This window comes from Amia ocellicauda, chromosome 4, assembly GCF_036373705.1.
Source record: "Amia ocellicauda isolate fAmiCal2 chromosome 4, fAmiCal2.hap1, whole genome shotgun sequence".
Taxonomy (NCBI): domain Eukaryota; kingdom Metazoa; phylum Chordata; class Actinopteri; order Amiiformes; family Amiidae; genus Amia; species Amia ocellicauda.
In genome coordinates, this window is record NC_089853.1 from 6,041,585 (window position 1) to 6,060,896 (window position 19,312).

General features: G+C 49.5%; 1 protein-coding gene across 1 annotated transcript; it reads left to right on the forward strand.

Annotated features, from left to right (window-relative positions):
- The first annotated feature begins 904 nt into the window (after positions 1-904).
- Positions 905-18,651, forward strand: nup160 (nucleoporin 160). The gene is made up of 35 exons (XM_066700698.1): positions 905-1,025; positions 2,333-2,438; positions 2,785-2,995; positions 4,121-4,343; positions 4,614-4,692; positions 4,936-5,050; positions 5,182-5,418; positions 5,599-5,696; positions 5,966-6,050; positions 8,959-9,027; positions 9,215-9,298; positions 9,483-9,653; positions 9,812-9,911; positions 10,111-10,276; positions 10,431-10,558; positions 10,770-10,930; positions 11,134-11,270; positions 11,570-11,640; positions 11,747-11,906; positions 12,090-12,159; positions 12,529-12,627; positions 12,775-12,897; positions 14,168-14,263; positions 14,357-14,451; positions 14,578-14,674; positions 15,065-15,170; positions 15,400-15,560; positions 15,735-15,795; positions 16,118-16,228; positions 16,505-16,628; positions 16,748-16,849; positions 16,955-17,096; positions 17,289-17,414; positions 17,555-17,659; positions 17,946-18,651. Exons 1-35 carry the CDS (start codon positions 935-937, stop codon positions 18,027-18,029), a joined length of 4,194 nt encoding a protein of 1,397 aa, XP_066556795.1. The 5' UTR covers positions 905-934; the 3' UTR covers positions 18,030-18,651.
- Positions 18,652-19,312: the final 661 nt, after the last annotated feature.

The following is a 19,312-nucleotide window of genomic DNA, read 5'->3' on the forward strand; positions in this document are numbered from 1 at the left end:
TAAAACAAAGTATATTTAAAAGTTTCAGTATCAATTATTCATACAAAAACAACAAAATATGATCAGAAAAGAGTCCAACAATTCTTTAAAACAACACCAACCTTATACTCACAGTCACACACAGGAGTGGAGTGCAGGAGCAGAACAAGAACAAGAAACCTACACACTGTAAACTAAAGGCTATCTTTTGTTTGTCTCTTTAAAATACCTTATTTCTCCTTAACACTACCAGCTAAAGTATATTATTTTTCTATTTAAATATCTCCTTAGTCTATATGTTTTTCGTTTCTTCATTTTAATGTCTCACCATTTCCCTTGCTCCTGCACTGCACAGCACCGCACACACACACAGTAACTCCAGGATGACCATCCAGCAACCAGAGCAAAAAGCTATTCCCAAGTATCCAATTATCAATCAATTAATTGATGCAGAAAATAGCAGTGTGGAGTAGCAGCCAGGGCTCTGGACTCTGGAGGGAGCGGAGGCTCGGGGTTCAATCCCAGGTGGGGGGACACTGGACTGTACCTAGATTGCTCCAGTAAAATCTAAAAACATCAGCTGTTTTTGGCAGCTGTATCAATGGCTAACTGTATGTAAACAATAGTGTGATATATTGCAAACATTCACTTTCATTTATTGCATGCTTTTTTTTTCAGTGTTTAATGTTATTTCACTATTATTACATTTCTTAGCCGACGTTGTCGGCTAAGAAATGTAATGATAGTGAAATAACATTAAACACTGAAAAAAAAGCATGCAATAAATGAAAGTGAATTAAATAAATACATATAAATGCAAACACAAATGAGAAACTATGCAAACTAAAGTCTCGTACGCCGAAACGCGGCACTGTCTCTTTAAGAGTTTGAACGCAGCCGATGGCGCGTCTCTTCGGACACTTCCTGCTGCCTCCCAGGGTGCACCGCGGCGAAGATGGCGGCGGCTGTGGAGAGGAGTTTCATAGAGATCTGCGGGTTCGAGAGGGAAACCCTGCAGAGGTTCCGAGACATAACCGTCAACCCAGGTAAAGCTGTCCGGAGCCCCAGGCCCATCGTGTGTCCCGCCAGCCCGGAGAGGGAGACTGTAAACGCGGACACTGAGCAGGACAGGGGATGCACGCTGCGGGTCCTGCCATGCTGCTCCTGTGCCTTTCACAGCCCCTTCACACACCGGAGCCGATTTCAAAACCTGCCACTTACATCCATACAGTCACCTTTCCTTCGGGTTATAGTGCATGATCACATATTCTTTCTCTTTATTGATTTCCGTCACGGAAGCCGGTTACAGTTCAATGAATCGATAACCGCCATAATAAAGTAATACGGAGGCTTTTAGTGTTGCATTGGGCTTTAGTGACACTTCCTTATTCTGATGTATTTTTGTTTTTATTGCCGCCACTTTTGCGTTATTGATATATCTAATTATTAACTTCCTGCTAAAGTATGTCTTATTCATTATTGGTGCGTTAAGTTAGTCTCTGAGATCCAGCGCTGAATTGCTGAGGAATCGGTTGTGTAGTGTTGTGTGTATCTTGAATTGTCCGCAAAATCACGCCCACATGGTCTTTTCTGGCCTTGTTGGCAATAGGTATTGACCCTTATTATCATGCACGGTGTCTGTGATCTGTTTGATTAGCAATCCCGATCACGCTTATAATAGTATCTCATTCTCTCTCCATCTCAGTCTAGTGTCACTCAACTCTTGCAGTGCTGGGTGTCCCGTTAGAAATAGTAGATATTCTGCTCTTATTGTGTCTATTGGGAATTCCTTGTAGTTTTAAAATTAAGTAAAAAGTGCCTACAGGGGTGTGGGACTCCAGGCCTGGGGGGCGGCAGTGTCTGCATTGTTTTGTTCCAGCCCAGCGCTTGCCTCCTTAATTGGTCTAATTAAACAATTAACATGATTCATTGAACACTTCTCTCCAGACTCTGAAATGTCCTGTGGGTTCAATGTGTTTGAGTCATGGACAAATTGTAAGGTAGCAACTATACAATTAAAAGATGACATTTTGAGTTAAGCCTACCTGAGTCAATAATGTCATTAATAAAGTAATTAGAACAAAAACCATTAGACACTGTGGCCCCCCAGGACTAGAGTCTGACAGCCCTTGTCTTTGAGGGCCAAGAAACATCTGTGTTGGTTTTTGTATCCCCTCCACTCCTTAATTGCTTAATTTAACCCTTTACTTAACCAGTTGCAATTACCACGTCTCTCAGATCTGCAGCAGATGGGGGTTAAAGACGCTGTAACTGATTTCAGAATCCAGGGCCGAACCTTGTGCCAGCCCTGATTACAATAATGTGATGAAATCCTTGTCTCGATTGATTGCAGGTGTGAACGCTCTTCCTGGGGTCAGGTATGCTGACAGCGCCGGAGGATTTTACTACGAAGAGAGCGGCAAACTTCTGTCGGTTACGAGCAACCGGTTCATACACTGGTGAGCAACAGTGCTAGAGGCTCTACTGACCTGGGCCTGTTTATCCCTGTCAGACTGTTTGAATCAGTTTTGCCAAAGAAGAATGATTGTCAGGTTTGTTTTGGGTTGTGTGTGCCAGTTTACTTTAGTTGGGGGGGGGGGGGGGGGGAGTTGTAATGATTTCCTTACTCTCTGTAGGAGGTAAGTCAGAAATCAAGTGCCCCTCCTCACCGTTTATCTGCGTAAAGCGGTGTGAGAAGGTTAGTGGGTGAGCGGGAACGCGTGGGCTCGAGTAGCCCAGTTTTAAACGTTGCCACCGGAGAGTCCCATGGGTTGTGTTGAGCGCCATTCTGCTCCGTCTCTGCAGGAGCACCTCGGGGGACACGGTGCAGCTGGTGGAGCAGTCTCTGGACACCAACCTCCTGAACAACTCGCTCCGTCTGAAGATCGTCAACTGCACCCTGCTGCCCGGGGGCGTCCACATCCAGGAGACCTACAACCATGTCATCATCCTCCTCGTCACCAACCAGACGGTGCACCGGCTGGTGCTGCCCCACCCGTCACGCATGTACCGCAGTGTAAGTGCCCCGCCACGCCCCTCTCTGTCAGAACTGCAGAGAATAGGGAGCCCCCATTGTCTCGCACTGTTACCACATAAGAACATAAGAAAATGTCCAAACGAGAGGAGGCCATTCGCCCCATCGTGCTGATTTGGTGTCCATTAATAACTAATGCCGGGGTCACACTACACGATTTCTACAATCCGACCCGATTTTGTGAACAGTGCGCAGCTCACACTTAACGACTATTTTGCACCGAATTTGTGACTTTTGCGTCGTGAAGGAGCGCACACTACACGATCGCTTAAGTACAGGGGAACACACACTACACGACTGATCTGACATCCTTGTCGTGGCAATCTACGTCACAGCCTCCAAATCTTGCAGAAACGCGCGCGTGATCCATACAGCGAAAAGGTCAACAAACACAGATGTGCACATGTACAGGTCACATTTGTGTAGCGCAGATCTGCGCTGCTCCACCAATGGGGTCAGTGGATTTCTGCAGATCTGTGCAAAACTGCGGAAAGTACGCGACCACAAGCCGCTTTTGTTGTTTGTGTTCGTCTGTGTGGACAAACAGAAGAAGCGTATAGTATTTTAGAATAACGTGCCCCGAAACAACCATTGGTATTTGAAGTATTTTAATAAATACGTATGACAATCTTATTCTCCTGTCATGTTTATTCTTGCTGTTTCTTCTCTCTTCTTCAGTCAGCTCAGCTCTTGTTGGCTGCTGATCACGTCACTCTCCACGATCGGTGCCGATCGAGCCGTAAATATTTAACAAGTTTAATCAAATCCTAGCGGCTCCGACAAGCTTACAATCAGATCGGAGGGCAATCGATCTCATCGCAGCCCGTCTCTCACTACATGACCATGGGTAGCGGGGACATGCCCCGACCAGGCTTTCTTGATATCTTTCTTGAAGTGTGGAGCCCAGAAATGACTTGTTAACATGAAGCTTATCTGCTTCGATCATCTGAAAGATAATCCACAAACTCACACCCCTCGTATGACTGACTGTCTTCCAACAAACTGCTGTTGTTGATTATTTCCTTTTTTTTTTTTTTTTTTGTGAATCCAAAAATCTGTGTTCAGTCAGACTAAAACATGAATCTGCTTTGTGCCTGTGACGTCCAGGAGCTGGTCACAGAGCTGCAGATGCAGTCCATATTCACCGACGTGGGGAAGCTGAACCTGAGGGACCCCTCGACCTACTTCGTGATCCCCGCCGTGCCAGGCCAGGTGCCCCCCTCCAGCGCCTCTGCGGCCTGGGTCAGCGGTGACGGGGAGGCTCACTTCGCCGTGGCATCGGTGGCGGGGGGCATGCTGATCGTCCGTCTGCCCGCCCATGATGTGCAAGGTGAGACTGAGAGCTTGGCCTCCTACTTGCTTCCCTTTATGGACGGGTCTTGTTCAGTTCAGAGCTGCCACTTCCCCTCTCCCCTCTGCAAACTCCTTGAGGCCTAGATCATGCTTCAATTCTCTTTCTGTCTCTAAGAAGATGAAAGCATGAATTTGCATTACAGCATATTGCTAATCAACATCTATTGTACTGAATTGATATCTGAAATACTGGTGTCTTCTAGATAATGTTAACTAGCTCTTTGTCTCCCCATTGTGTTTCCTTCAGGAAGTGTGTCTGTCCTGGAGCTGAAGCAGAGCTCTGTGGTCCAGCGCTTCCTGGCGGGCTGGATGCCAACAGCCATGAGGTGAGAGAAAGAGAGACGTGTTCACAAATATCTGTAGACCCGTTAAACATGCCACTTAATTTCCTGTAGAAATATTTACTCCTGATCAACCTGCCACTTCAGATCCCCTTCTCTCACGTTTGGGTCTCAAGTTTTTCCATGAGCCACTAAGGAGAAGATGGTGTGCGCGTTTTTAATTAACGCACCACCGGTTTTACATTGGCGTATCTCTCTGTACCGATGATTGACTGGTTTTCCCAACAGGGGTGACCAGAGCCCCTCAGACGTGCCCCTGAGTCTGGCCGTGAGGCAGCTGGAGAGCGACACCTTCATCTTCGCCCTGTGTCAGGATCACAAGCTGCGCATGTGGTCGTACAAAGTGAGTGTTTCATTTGTGGTGGAGTTTCTGTGCAGCGGGGGATAGCCTTAGAGATGTCCGTCTCTCTGCGAGTGCGTGAATGCTCTGTATTTGAAACGATGGCCGTGCTGACCACAGCCTCCCCCCCGCAGGACCAGATGTGCCTGATGGTGGCCGACATGCTGGAGTACATGCCGGTGAACAGGGATGTGAGGAGCAGCCTGGGCCAGGGCCACAAGCTGCGCCTGTCCTTCTCCTCCTCCACCGGCCTCTGCCTGGGCGTCTACCTCAACATCCCCAAGAGAGGGCAGTTCTGCGTCTTCCAGCTTGTGAGCACGGAGAGCAACCGCTTCAGCCTGGACCACATCTCCTCGCTGTTTGCCACGCAGGTGCCCACCTTTACACTCCTCTGAACGAGGGTCTCCACACTCGTTTGTCTGTCTTCTTGCTCAAGTTACACCCAGTTAGTGTTGGTAAACGAATGTCAGTCGAGCTTCGGGATTCTCTTTGTAGTCTAGGGCTGGTATCACAGATGGTACATATTTCTTTAATTCTCTCTGTGTGTGCAGGAGACTCTGGTGGATTTCTCTCTGACCTCCACCGACGTCTGGGCGCTCTGGCTGGACGATGAGAACCAGACGGTTGTGAAGTACATCAACTTTGAGCAGTAAGTGATCGCAGTCCGCCGGCCATTGCCACTGAAATCCCTGTCGGTGAAATCAAGCCGTGTCAAACGCCGTCGGCCTAGCTGAATCATTTTTAAAACGGCTCGTAGATCTGATTCAGCTATAATGTCTGGTGGCCCCTTATATAAATATATTAAAATAAAGGCAGTCAACTAATTACGGATAGACTTTTCGGGGATTGTTTTAGGGTGCAGTTTATGTCCGGGTGTGACCGTTGCGGTTCTCAGTGCTTGCTCTGTTCTTCCCGCAGTAACACGGCAGGTCAGTGGAACCAGGTGTTTGTGCAGCCCCCCCCAGAGGAGGAGGTCAACATCGGGGAGGACCAGGACCCCAGGGTGCGTACCTCGGGACAGATTCACGAAGGGTCACTTTGCTGTGAAGTTTCAGCCACACTGCTCTCCTCCATCTTGTCTTCATTGATTGTGCATTGATCACGTTTGTTTATGTCAACACGCAATGCACATAGAATTTATTTTCGATATTTGGCTGAGGCACATTCATTCCAGAACAAGGGTCGCGTTCGAGAAGCGCAGCTCTGCGCAGAGACTCGGAGACGCGTGTTACTGCAGTGTTTCTGCGTGATGCCACTAAGACCCAGCCACAGAAATCTGCGCAGAATCACACAGCGCAGCGCAGCTCTGAGAAGCTGCTGCGGGAGGCGAGCTGTGGCTGTCAGACAAAAGATTATGCAGAAATCAAGAAGGCAGAAGAGCTGTATGAAAACTACTGCTGCCCCCTTGTTAGCGGAGGCGAATGTCAACTTTCATTACACAATGAAGCTGTGAACAGCATCTATATCAACACTTGTCAATGCTTTATTAAATAATTACATCAATTATTTTTACAAAATTGAATGTAAATCTGTGATGCACAATAATTAAGTTGTTACTTAAATGATTGGCAATTCTATTTTTTTAAATAACAAATATGAAAATAATATCATCCAATTACATTGATTTCTGCAGGGTTTGTGAAGAAAGGTGGTCATGTTCTTGTAGCGCAATCTGCAGGATCCAACCTATCCCATTGGTGGAGCTGTGCAGATCTGCGCAGATCTGTGGAAATTTGTGTTACACGAACACTGTCTGTGTTTTTTGATCAGATGCGTCTCATGTCAGAGAGCGCAGTCTCAAGCAGCCGGCGCAGCAAGTTGTGGCATACGCAAACACGATCCCGTTTACTGGTAGCTGAATGCTATGACACCGTAAATAGTAAATTATTCAAAACTTTAAAATACTGATATGAAGGTATGGTAAAATTCCAAACTGGTCCGTAAATCAATACTGGTATATCGTTTTTTTACGGTATACCGCCCAGCCCTAATAAGAATAGAAATAAACATACTTAAACGGAAATAAATGGTAAGGGGAGATGGAATACTAGAAAAGTAGACCCAGGTTCATTGTGTGGGGGCTGTTTTATGGGATACTAAACAACAACAACAGGGAGGGAGCTGCCACACAATGTTCTGTCGGTGGTTAAAGGTTTATAAATACTGTTTTATTGGGTGTAGTATTTTACAATTTCATAACAATTCAAATTTTTAATACTTGTGATTAAAAACTTTTAAAATCTTTGTGATTTTAACGAAAAACAAAACAATTAACTTAAAATAAACGTGCCCAAAACAACAAAACAAACGTGATTAAAGCAAAACTGCTCACCATTCAATACATTGAAAATAACTGAAAATGCATTGGACAAAATAAAGAAACAATTAAAAAGGTAAAAATAAAAAACAAACAAAAAAGGTCCAATGCATTTAAAATTAAATCCAAGACGGACAATGTATTTGACAAAAGAATATAACAAAACGAAACCAAAAAACCCCTAAAACAATTAGTGATTTAAAAACAACTAAATCTTTAAAAACAATTAAGATTCATTTTTAAAATCGTTTTAAAAACAATCATCCATAAAATAATTAAAAGATCTTGGGCTCGGGCTCCAGCAGGGGGAACTGACCGTCCCCGGAGGTGGGTCCCATCATGGGATCCTGAGCTCCCCCAGATCTTGTATGTGCCAGTTCTTATAGGCTTCCTCCTTGCCCCTCTGATGGACCTCCAGATTGACATAGTCCCTTACGAACACCATGCCCCTCCGCGCGATGACAATCGGGTCCAGCTCCTGCTTTTTGAATAGACAGATGTTCCGTCCCTCCCACAGTGCCTGCTTCACTGCGCAGACGACACGCCACCAGCACCTCAGGGTGGATGATGATAGTCCCCTGGCAGGACCGTACAGGATCTGCTGGGCGGTCGCCCGCGCAGGAACGGCAAACCTGTGGAGGAACGGAGAAAACAGGAGCCAGACCCTGTGGGCGGAGGGGCACTCACTAAAGATGTGAGCTTCCGTCTCCTTCTCCAGGCAACCCTTATAGGGGCAGGTGTCATAAGGAGCTATGCCCCTTCTGTGCATGAACACTCGGGTGGGGAGACACCGACTCACAGCCATCCAGGAGACATCTTTCTGCGTATTCGTGAGGCAAACGTGCGTAGCGTTAGCCCAGATAAACCGGCAGGTTTCGGGAGGGAAATCTTCTATCCGGCTGGTCTCCTGGGTAGATCTCATCTGGCTACAGATGGTCTTATAATCCCAGGAGGCCAGCACGACTTTATGGAGGCCTACTTCGAGCGCAAAGGCTCGGAGCACCCTGTAGAACGGCGGGGGATCCCACGAGTGCGGCCTGGTGTTATCCATGGCGCAGAGGCCGAATGGTCTCAGGCTGCTGGCAAAATAAAAGCGGTTCATGAAACTCACCTTCTTGCCAGCAGCCTGGATGTTCTTGACCACATAGGGCAGCCCCTGCGCCTTAATCAGCCGCACAACGTCCGGGACCCCCCTGCCTCCATCCAGGGTACCCTTCACCATCTGCACTCTTTTCAGCCTCTCCATTTTGCTCCCCCAGACAAACCGAAATATAATTCGGGTCACAAATTTTGCGATGACCTTGTCTGGGGGGAAGATCATTCCTACGTAGAGGAGTATCGGGAAGAGGATGGCCTTGACGACCAGCACCTTACCAGCCATCGTCAAGGTCCTTGTGCTCCAGCCGTGGATCTTCTTTTGGACCTTCGCTATGGCCTCCTCCCAGCTCCGGGTGCCCGTGTTGGTCCCGTCGATCGTGATCCCCAGAACCTTGATAGACGGCTTCACAGGGAACAAGGTTTATAAAAGCAAAACAAAAGCCTTTCTTGTGTTCTGAGACTCAAATTCTGAAACGTTTTGTCCTTCTTTCGACAGGAGACCTATCTGGAAACGCTCTTCTCTCCCGGGAGGTTCACGGCCTCGGCTCTGCTCAAGGCGCTGCAGGTGATCTTGTGCTTTCCGTGTCGCTTGCTCCGTCACCGGAGGGGGCTGTGAGGGGGAGATGGGATGGGGGGCTACAGAACAGACATTAATTGCTCGGCAGACTGGAAAGCTGGCTGCTAATTCGGTTTTATGCTGCTGTGTGCCGCCCGGGCTGACGAGGTCTCACTGCTGCGCTCTCTGCCCCCAGATCTACCGCAGGGGCGCCGAGAGGATCGCCGACCTCTCCTGGGAGGCTCTGAAGAAAGAGGTGACGGTTGCGGTGGAGAGTGAAGTAAGTGCTGAGTCGATTGCACGCTCAGGAAGTTGTTGCAGAATGTGTTTCAATATACTTCCTTTAATGGAGTGTTTTGTTTTGTTTTTTAATAATAATAATTGTGCTGTTGGTGTGTGCCTTGTGTCTGCTGTCCTGAAAATGCCTTTTTGCTTTTCGTTCTTGTCTGTGTCTGCGTGCGCAGCTCCAGGGCAGCGTGACGGAGTACGAGTTCTCCCAGGAGGAGTACCGCCAACTGCAGGTCGAGTTCTGGTCCAAGTTCTACGCCTGCTGTCTGCAATACCAGGAGGACCTGTCTGCCCCGCTCGCCCTGCACATCAACCCCTGCACCTCCACAGTGTGCCTACTGAAGAAGGTGAGGCGGGGGGCTTCTTGCATGGAAACCATAACGCGCTCGATCGGACGGTCCTTACCATTTACAGAGGGTCTGATTTCGCTAGCGGTATGAAAAAAGTAAAAAGTAAACGTCCACCTCCCACTCAACCTCCACCACTTGAATCTAATCTCTTCCAGGGGTTCATGTCTTTCCTGGTCCCCTGCTTTGCTGTTGATCACCTGTACCTGTCCTCTGACGACAACCTGTCCTCTGAAGAAGAGACTCCCCTCGCGGAAGGTGAGTCTGCACACCGGACACACTGTTGTGATGTCCCCTCTGTTTGTTTTCCTGTCTGTTGGGTGGTATTGTGACTACTCCTGTAAGCCCTCCGGTGTTCTGTACCTGTACACGTGGGTTCGAGGCGGAGGCGGTTGTGGTTGGGCAGGATGTTTTGGACTGAGGGTGACTCTGGGGTGGCTGTCTGTCTCCCTGGCAGACCCGGACGTGGCGCGGGACGTCCTGCAGCTGGTGCAGTGCCTGCGGATGGTGGGGGAGTCGGTGTCGGGGGAGATGGCCTACATCATCGAGAAGGCCCTGGAGCACCTGCAGTCCCCGGAGTGTGCGGCCGAGCAGGTGTTGGAGATCCTGCTGGCCAATGACAAGTGAGTGCTGGACACAGGCCGCTCCTCCTCCTCCTTTTTACATTTTTCTCTGTCTGTGTATTGATTTTATCCACGTCGTTTTTGGCCGTATCGATCCCTGTCCCCCCGATCGTGTTGGCCCAGTCGTAATCTCGGTTTTGTTCTGCCGTTTCAGCGATAACGTCATCGAGGACATCCAGAACAAACTACAAGACATCAGGAACCCAGTGAACGCCATGGCCATCCTTCTGCGGGAGATGGACTACGAGACAGAGGCCGAGATGGAGGGGAATCTGGCAGCGGGTCGGTCCTGACTGGAGCGCGATTTAAATGCGGCTTGCTTCATTATTTAAAATCCGTTCCTTTATAACGATGATACTATGGTTCCTGGAGAGCCGCGCCACTCTCTGTCCTCCTTAAGGGCTGGAGACCAGGAGATTTAGATCAGAGCAGTCGTTGAAGAGCTCGGGTGGAATGCGTCTGTGTCCAATGTGCCATCTCCTGTCCCCCCCAGCCCAGCCACTCGGCGTGCGCGTTAACCTGTCCCAGCTGTACGGCAGCAGCCCGGCGGTGGCGGTGGTGTGCCAGGCGGTGTGTCAGAGTGCCATGACCCGGGTGCTCTTCTGCAGGGACCTGCTCATCCTGCAACAGCTCTACCTGCGCCTGGGAGACCACGTGAGTGCCAGCATGCCCCCGCCCCCCAACCCACCTTCTCGCTCTCCTCCTCTGAGTCTCTCTAACCCAGATCGGGAAGATTGAGAAAGAAAGGAGAGGGAGAAGGTGTATCGGGATTAACCCAACTGCACATGATAGGAAGTAGACCGCCCGTCCCCAGTGCATCGTGGGAGCCAGAGATTGAGCCGCTGTCTGTCCCGCAGGTGTACCTGGGCGGGGGGGGGCAGCTCCTCCAGATGCAGCAGGACCTCATCCCGAGGACGGCCTACCTGCTCTGCTCCTACTACCTGGTCCGGTGGGCCAGCCAGTGCCTGTCCACTGCCGTGCCTCTGGACACGCTGTGAGTATGACTGGGGTTGACGAGAAAAAATATAATAACAAAGGTTAGGATGCGCACAACGGTTCCTCTCTCTCGCCGAACACAATGAAAGCATATTGTGCGCATCTTAACCTCTGTTATTAGGAAAACAAAGTCTGTTATGGGGATTTCCATCCAAAATGAGCTGGTTGTACTTTGACACGGGGAAAGCCCTGGTTAAATGTGAGATTCCCACACAAGCTGTGACGCTTTACACCTTGAGTGGCATCAAAATCCCCCGTTATACTTGACGTGTTTTTCTTATTTTCTACCCCTTTCAGAGACGCCAACTTGCAGCACCTCTCCGTCCTGGAGCTGTCCGACTCGCCCGCCTTGAGCCCCAATAAATCCGGTAAGAAGTGCCAGAAAATAAATTTAAAAAAAAACCTGAGCCCTCACATCTGGGATCAGAGGGGTGTAGATGCCCCTCGACTCCTAATGCTGCTCCTCCCCTGTAGTGCTGAGCCCCCAGACCGTGGTCGAGCTGTTCTACCAGAACGTGGCCCGGCGGGTCATCGTGTCCCAGATCTACGCGCAGCAGAACACGCCTCTGAGCCAAGCTGCCCTGAACTGGCCGCAGATGATCTCCGCCATCGTGGGCTACCTCTCCCAGCACCTGTATCCCTTTACCTAGTGTTTCGACCACCCGACAGGATGTGGGGTTTGGTTGTCGCGTTCTAATGGTTTAAAAAACAATAGCAGTATCATGTCGTAGTGTTTAATAAATACAGTAAACTGAGGCTGAGGTTGTTGTTATCGCTTACCACGTGTAGGTTGTCGTTCCTTAGTTTGATGCTCTAGATGGCCGAGCAATCCAGGCTTCCTGTTCCCAGAGTGTCTCATGGGAAATTGCCAGTACACCCAACTGCAAGTGAGTGACGTCTGTCTGTCTGGGATCGAGGGAAAGACCTCAGGCACTTCACTCTGGAAAGAACTTTGGTTTTTATAGATCTTCTCATTAATCTGTTTTTTATCTGCCTCTTTTTATTCACCTCAAGCACTTTTGATTTTGTTGGCAAGATTGTCGTGATTACATTTGAGAAATATAGGTCCGGAATAGAAATCTAAATGTGATGTTTCCACGTCATGCCTGCCAAGTCTATCATTTCATCCTCCCAATTTCCACATGGATGTCTTCTAGGGCTTTTTTCATGTGTTGGTATCCATTCCATAGCGTCCTTTGTCCGTCTTTGATCTGGTCTTCTTGTCCGGCCCAGTGAGTCTCTCCCTCTCCTTACAGGAGTACATCCGGCTCATCAGCCCCTGGTGTCAGGTGAACGTGGGGTCCTGCCGGTTTGTGCTGGGACAGTGCTATCTGGCCACTGGGGAAGGACACAAGGTGAGTAACTGAAAGCCTCCTGCATGAGTTTTTACTCTCTCTTGTCTCGTACCTCCTCGTGCTTGTCTCCACTCGTCTTCCGCTACGTTGAGTGTTGTGTGTGAGAGGGACGGTGAAGGGTGTGAGCGTCGTGTTGTGTGTTTGCAGGCCCTGCAGTGTTTCCAGGAAGCGGCCACGGAGGTGGAGAGGGAGAACTTCCTGCTGCGCCTGACTGGCACAGAGGAGGAGGAGGAAGCGGCCACTGCCCCCCGCCTGCAGTATTACAACAAGGTACGGGCCGCCACGCCGGGCAGCGCTGGCTGTGGGTCGATACGTTACGCAGTCCAGTCCAGTTTTAGTTCTGTGCAGCGTAAAGAGCGCCTGCGCAAGCTCTACTGACCTTGAGTGTGTGTTTGGACGGAGACATTTCGCGTTTCAGACGGGGAACATTCATTCCCTGTTTGTGTTGTACTGGCGCTACATGCAGGAGTGATGAGAGAGAAGCTGAGATGATTCCCTAGAATTTAGTGAGAGCTCCCTGGGTCTTAGTCACCACATCTTTATTATAAATACACTGATCAGCTGTAATATTATGACCTACTGCCTAATATTGTGTAGGTCCCCCTTTTCCCACCAAAACAGCCCTGACCCGTCGAGGCATGGACTCCACTAGACCTCTGAAGGTGTGCTGTGGTGTCTGGCACCAAGACGTTAGCAGCAGATCTTTTAAGTCCTGTAAGTTGCGAGGTGGGGCCTCCATGGATCAGACTTGTTTGTCCAGCACATCCCACAGATGCTCGATTGGATTGAGATCTGGGGAATTTGGAGGCCAAGTCAACACCTTGAACTCGTGATTCATCAGATCAGGCCACCTTCTTCCATTGCTCCGTGGTCCAGTTCTGATGCTCACGTGTCTATTGTAGGCGCTTTCGGCAGTGGACAGGAGTCAGCATGGGCACCCTGACTGGTCTGCAGCTACGCAGCCCCATACGCAACAAACTGCGATGCACTGTGTGTTCTGACACGTTTCTATCAGAACCAGCATTCACTTTTTCAGCAATTTGAGCTACAGTAGCTCGTCTGTTGGATCGGACCACACGGGCCAGCCTTCGCTCCCCACATGCATCAATGAGCCTTGGCCGCCCATGACACTGTCGCCGGTTCACAGCTTTTCCTTCCTTGGACCACTTTTGATAGGTACTGACCACTGCAGACCGGGAACACCCCACAAGAGCTGCAGTTTTGGAGATGCTCTGACCCAGTCGTCTAGCCATCACAATGTGGCCCTTGTCAAAGTCGCTCAGATCCTTACGCTTCCCCATTTTTCCTGCTTCTAACACATCAACTTTGAGGACAAAATGTTCACTTGCTGCCTAATATATCCCACCCACTGACAAGTGTCATGATAACGAGATTATCAGTGTTATTCACTTCACCTGTCAGTGGTCTTAATGTTATGGCTGATCGGTGTACACAAACACACACACAGGCACATATTTCCGTATTTCATTGCTTAACCTGGACTGTGTGGGTCTGTGTGTGTCTCTGTGTGTCTGTGCAGGTGCTGCGCTTGCTGGAGGATGTGGGCCTGCCCGAGCTGGTCATTCAGCTGGCCACCATGGCCATCCCCGAGGCCGCCAACGATGTCAGGAGCCAGGTAAGGCAGGCCGGGTGCCCCCCTGCAGTGCGTTCCCTCAGAGCTCCTCCGCTGTGACCCATTTAGTTACAAACCCTGTCGATTCCCCCGCAGGCGGCTCTGAGAACCCGAATCTTCAAACACCACCTGGACCTCGGACACAATAGCCAGGCCTATGAGGCGCTGACTCAGAACCCGGACTCCAGCAGGTACGGCTTGTCTGAACCCCCCACTGTTCCCCCTGCGGGAGATGGTGCTCTTGTGTCGTAACCCAAATGTGTCTCTGTCCTCCGTGGCACTGTGCCCTGACTGCTGTGTGCATGTCATTTCTGCAGGCAGCTGGATTGCCTGCGCCAGCTGGTGGTGGTCCTATGTGAGCGCGCCCAGCTACGGGACCTGGTGCAGTTCCCCTATGTCAACCTGCATGACGAGGTGAGGGGCGCTGCTGGAGGATGTTAAAACCCTGATCATGTCGTTTATTAGCTGGGCCTATCCCTCACTTATCCTGTTACACGTTATCCCTCACTCGGGTTCGGGCTGCCTTTGTGCTGGTTGTTTGCTGTCCCTGGCGTTGCCTACAATGGTGGTTTCCACACCTGCCCTGGAGTTCTTAATTGGACTAACCATGCCATAACGGTTCAATTAAGTCATTAAGAGCTCAGTTGGAATAAAAGCCACAGGGCGGGGGTACCCCAGGAACAGTTTGTGAATCCTAGTATGTGACCCCTGCACTGTGTACTGTGGTTCCCATCTCCCAGCCCGCTGTGGGCTGCTCTGGACCAGGAGGTGAACAGAGTGAGATGGGGTGTCCTCTCGTTGCAGGTGGTCAGTATTATCGAGTCACGCGCCCGAGCCGTGGACCTGATGACCCACAATTACTATGAGCTGCTCTACGCTTTTCACATCAACCGGCACAACTACAGGAAAGGTACGCGGCTCTGATTGCGATACATATTCAGTGATTCATATGATGGGGGGGGGGGGGGCGAGGACTGTTGATGGTTATTGGATCAATAAGAACCCTTTGCATCTCGAGCGCGGAGCGGGGGGATTAGGGGGCGGTGGGCAGTGTTAGTTTTTAAAGACGAAGCAAGTTTAAAAAAAAAAAAAAAAACGCGCCAGATGCAGATTGAGTGTCTGTGTCCCTCTCCCCTCAGCCGGCACCGTGATGTTCGAGTACGGCATGCGTCTGGGCAGGGAGGTGCGCACCCGCCACGGGCTGCAGAAGCAGGTCAACTGCTACCTGGCCGCCATGAACTGCCTGCGGCTCATCCGGCCAGACTACGCCTGGATCGTGCAGCCGGCCTCCGGGGGAGTGGTGAGCTCGGCCCTCCGTACTCTCCCTCTGTCTCTAAGTCTCTCTCTCTCTGTCTCTGCGCATCTCTCTCTCTGCTGCCTCCTCCCTCTCACTGATCAAAGGACACAAATATGTAAATAACTCCATCCCAGCGTCTGTGCCGGTGTCTCTCATGGTGTGACTTGTCGTCCTCAGTATGAACGCCCAGGCACGTCCCCGAAGAGGAGCCACGATGGAGAGAGCGCGGCCGGCCCAGGTACACCAGTCCATCCCCTCTGCACGGCCTTCTGTTCTGCTGTGTGTTTTGATCTGTGATTAAAAGCTTGCACACGAAGTCAACATGTTTCAGATGTGTTATTACAATGACCAGCATTGTACACAGAACGGCTGAGGTTCCTCTTCGGTCTATATTGCTTCTCTCCATATAAGATCTTTAAATAAACTGAACTAGTGAGAAAGTAATGGAAAAACAAAACTTGAGACTGCATCACAGTGTGACTTTCCTGGCAGGTGCACTGTTACCGTATGTGTAATTCCGTGTTAATGTGTGTAACAGTGTGTGTTTGGTTTAACCGCAGTCAGTCGCCAGATTGAGATCCTGGAGCTGAAGGACTTGGAGAAGGAATACACGCTGGCCCGCAGCCGCCTGACGCTTGCCCAACATGACCCGGCCGCGGCGGCCATTGCAGGTGAGGTGTCTCTGCCCTCAGACCGCTTCCCTGTCCGCAGGGTTCTTTAACATATTACCATAACAAAACGCCACCCCACCAGTGGACAGTGACTAACCCAGTACTGCACGGCAGCTTTTGTGTTCTGCCTCCTCGTACTCCCTGACCCCTGTCAGAGTGAGAGTGCTGGTGTGATTGGGAACCGGCTGGGGGGTTGAAGTTCAGATATGAGCCTGTTTATCGACATGGTTTGGTTATTCTGTGCCGAGCCGTAACGGCCGTGTCCTCGTCCTGCAGGCAGCGCCTCCGCGGTGGAGATGGTGGCCCTGCTGGTACAAGCCGGGCTCTACGACTCGGCGCTGTCCCTCTGTCAGACCTTCCAGCTGCCCCTGAACTCTGTCTTTGAGGGTCTGGCCTTCAAGTAAGTAACTAGGCTTTAGACCTGGTTGAGCCCAGCACGCTGTCCGCTCCTCCCTGCGTGTGTGTGTGTATGTCGGCACCGTCTCCTCTCCTCTGAATGTGTCCCTGCTCTCCCTGCAGGTGTATCAAACTGCAGTACAATGGCGAGGCGGGGCAGAACGAGGCGTGGAACTGGCTCGCGGCCAATCAGCTGTCCTCGGTCATCACAACCAAAGAGTACAGGTTCGTTTGATCTTCACGGCTGCAGCCCAAACCATGACCAAAAAACGTGTATCCAAAAAAACCTAAAACTAACTCCTGGCTTAAACTCTTTTTCCACCCTCTTAGCGCCACGGACGAGGCCTGGCGTTTGCTGTCGTCTTACCTGGACAGCTACCCGTCCCAGAACGCGCAGTACCACCGCTGTGTCATCAACAAGCTGCTGTCGCACGGGGTGCCCCTGCCGGACTGGCTGGTGAACGGATACAAGGCAAGGAACCGCACATCCAGAGAGTCCGGTGTCGTCCCCGGGGTCCGGCTTCGCGGATGGGACTGTCCTTTCAACTTTCTCTGCGATTTTCACTTTACACTTTCATGTTCCGGTGGTGGTTGGGGGTGGGGGGTAGGGGTTCGAGAAGGTATCCGTGCACTCTGTGAAGAAGCATTTTTGACTCCCCCGCAGGCCGTGGACGCCGCCGGTTTACTCCGCCTCTACCTGAACTTCGACCTCCTGGAGCCGGCGGTGGAGCTGGTTCTGGAGTACGTGGACGCGTTGCTGGGGAAGGGCCACCAGTACTTTGGGATTGAGGTACGCCAAGTGTGCAGTCTTCGCTAAGGTCTGGGCCCACTCTCTGTGTCAGCACTGGAAGTTGTTATATGTGGGCTGAGAGTTTCCCTGCTGGCACCTGTCCCTAACTGAGTTGTGTTGTGGCGTTTGGTGCGTTTCAGAGGCCTCTGTCAGCCACCGCTCCTCTGGTCTGGCTTCCGTACGTTTCTATTGATCAGCTGCTACAGGCGCTCCACGAGAACCAGGCCAACACCAATAATTCCAGAGTAAGTCTATTTATCTTTCTACATCTATATAAATCTCTTTAATGGAGCGGTTTCAAAGCTCATTAGATGGGCCTGATGCACTGTTTTCATTGACGTTCAGTAGAGATTAAAACGTTCTTTAAATGTATTTATAAATCACTCATCTCTCATCATTTCTGCGATTACAATTTATAATGTGTTTATTTGTAAACCATCGAGTTTCCTCACATAATCGCTTTGGAGATGCGACGTCTGCTGGCCTCCTCCCTTTCCACAGACCTCTGACTTCTCTTAATTTCATTCTCAGCTGTACAACAAGCTGCAGGAGTCGCTGGCTCACTACTACACCATCGTGGAGCAAGCCACCATCCGCAGGCAGAAGAGCGCGTAGGAGACGCTGCCCCAGGGGTCCGTGCGGGGGTCTCTCCGCAGCCCTGCCTTCTCACTTGGTGCTCATATCCTCCATCAACCGGTTTTAACAAACATCCATAGTCATTTGAAATTTATTTTTCTACCGCAAGAAACGAAACAAAACCCAGGAATGTGTATTTATATGACCATGTGTGGATGATTTTTTTTTTCTGTAAATGTAAGTTCACCGCCTGTAATACGAAATTATTCGCACGAAAGCAATCGATTTGCTCTCATATTGGGAAAACGGGAGGCGAAATGGGCCCGGTCTCTGTATGTTGCTGCCGTGTTGCTGTGGTCCCCCCATGTCAGAAGATGTACAGTATGTGTGTGTGATCCGTTTTGTTCCCCTTAGAATGTTTGACTGGTGAAAATTCTAGAATGTGTGTCACTAGAATCCAGAGTAAATATATTTTCTTTTTTATATATGAAAGTACACTATAACAAACTCCTCCTCGTCCTTACTTTTCTGACGGACTCGTTGTCTTTTGTACTCAGCCTGCTGGGTTCCGCCAGCAGGTCAACTGTAAATTTTTGGAGCTTTCTTAAAATTTGTTTTCTGTACTGTATTTACAATTAAAGGAAAAAATGTCACTGTACAATGTGTTTTATGTATTATTACTGATGGGTACTATTCTGTACATCAATTATACCATTTCTACTTCAATCACTTCAGTGCCACCCCCACCCCCCCAACGGACAGTGGCCCCCTCAGATATGGAGCAGCACAACCAATTCAGCTTCATACCGGTTATGTTTCTTGTGCTATTCTAAAGGATATTTTCAGTAATTATTGATTTAATAATAGATTAAAAAAAAAAAAAAACGCCCTTGAAAACAAATGTAGAGCTTTTTTAGAATACCTCACCTTGCAGAGTGAATTGTACACTGTACACTGTGACCTAGATTATAGGGGCGTCTGGCAGGTGGTAGGGGAGCTGAGTAATACATTTATTTTCCCCTTGTGACACTTTCTGTCCGCCTTGTAACGCACTTTGTCTCCTTTTTCTTATTGGCTTGTATTTGTATTGTAGGGGTTATGATGTAAAAGCAGCTTAATTACTCTTGGGGTAATTAGTATTTCATTGTATGATCACACTAACTCACATACAGTTACAAACATGGGTACCTGCATATACTACAGCTAAATAAGTTCGTTGATACTACTACCCAAACATTTAATATCAGTACAATTAACTGATATTAACTTGCATACTATCATAAAAAACAAATGCATGTCCAATAATGTTATATGCAAAAGTA

Bases quoted from the DNA above. Each gene is read 5' to 3' on its own strand.
- nup160 (XM_066700698.1), top strand. From the start codon at position 935: ATGGCGGCGGCTGTGGAGAGGAGTTTCATAGAGATCTGCGGGTTCGAG. The intron at 2,996-4,120 runs GTAAGTGCCCCG...TGTGACGTCCAG, and splicing joins CGTCACGCATGTACCGCAGT to GAGCTGGTCACAGAGCTGCA. The intron at 15,796-16,117 runs GTACACCAGTCC...GTTTAACCGCAG, and splicing joins AGAGAGCGCGGCCGGCCCAG to TCAGTCGCCAGATTGAGATC.